The sequence below is a fragment of the Penaeus monodon genome, chromosome 15 (assembly GCF_015228065.2).
Source record: "Penaeus monodon isolate SGIC_2016 chromosome 15, NSTDA_Pmon_1, whole genome shotgun sequence".
Classification (NCBI taxonomy): domain Eukaryota; kingdom Metazoa; phylum Arthropoda; class Malacostraca; order Decapoda; family Penaeidae; genus Penaeus; species Penaeus monodon.
In genome coordinates this window covers 36,131,457-36,132,198 of record NC_051400.1, presented here as the reverse complement: position 1 = coordinate 36,132,198, position 742 = coordinate 36,131,457, and the positions used below count along the sequence as shown (strand labels likewise).

The window sequence follows — 742 nt, the reverse complement described above, 5'->3', positions numbered from 1 at the left end:
TGTGGTTTAGACAACATTATAATATCAAACATCCATTTCCCAAACTGGATATCTGACATCAAAATATTGGCCATGGCTGTACTTGTCTTCATTTTTTTTCTCTGTGCTATCTCTATTCACTTAATTTTTGTTTTCTTCATCTTTATCCTATACTTTAAGCTTACCTCCAATAGCATATGCAGAAAGAGTGACTCTCTTGTCATACACTGTGCTGCCAGCTGGTAGATACACAGTCTTGTTATTAATGCTTACAACAAGTTTTTCCACAGGCTTTGGGGATAAGCTTCCTGGGCTGGGTGTAGAGGCTATAGCACTTGGCATATTAGATGATGTATTTGCAGCACCCTTGTCTGGTGGCGAGGAGGAAGGAGAACCCACTGCAGAGACAGAGGCATTGGCCTTTGTTCCAGCCTCTGCACTGGGGAGCTACAGTGGTAGTGGTGGATTTGGCATCTGCCAATGAAGCCTCTCTCACACACTCGTCTGTTTTTTCATTCAGATGATAACCAGAGATACACTGGCAGCTTCCGTCCCGCCTCTTCTCACCAAAGGGTACACATTCCTCATTTTTCTGGCACATCCTCAGACCCACCTCACACCTCTTGTCCCGTGCTGTGGGACCCTTGGTGGGCATTGTCAGTTCTTTGATGTTTGGGGCGCCTCCATCCCCAGGCCTGCTGGAATCCATGTGCGTCTTACTGTCACTGGAAATTAAAGAGTAGGATATAATACATAATCTTGA

General features: G+C 45.0%; 1 protein-coding gene across 1 annotated transcript in view; it reads right to left on the bottom strand.

The window, feature by feature from the left end:
• Positions 1-742, bottom strand: part of LOC119581998 (dyslexia-associated protein KIAA0319-like protein) — a gene marked incomplete at its 3' end in the record, with an annotated part of 29,808 nt that overhangs the window by 14,222 nt on the left and 14,844 nt on the right. Inside the window, 2 exon segments of the mRNA XM_037930194.1 lie at positions 165-423; positions 425-704. Coding sequence (XP_037786122.1) covers positions 165-423; positions 425-704 — 539 coding nt within the window.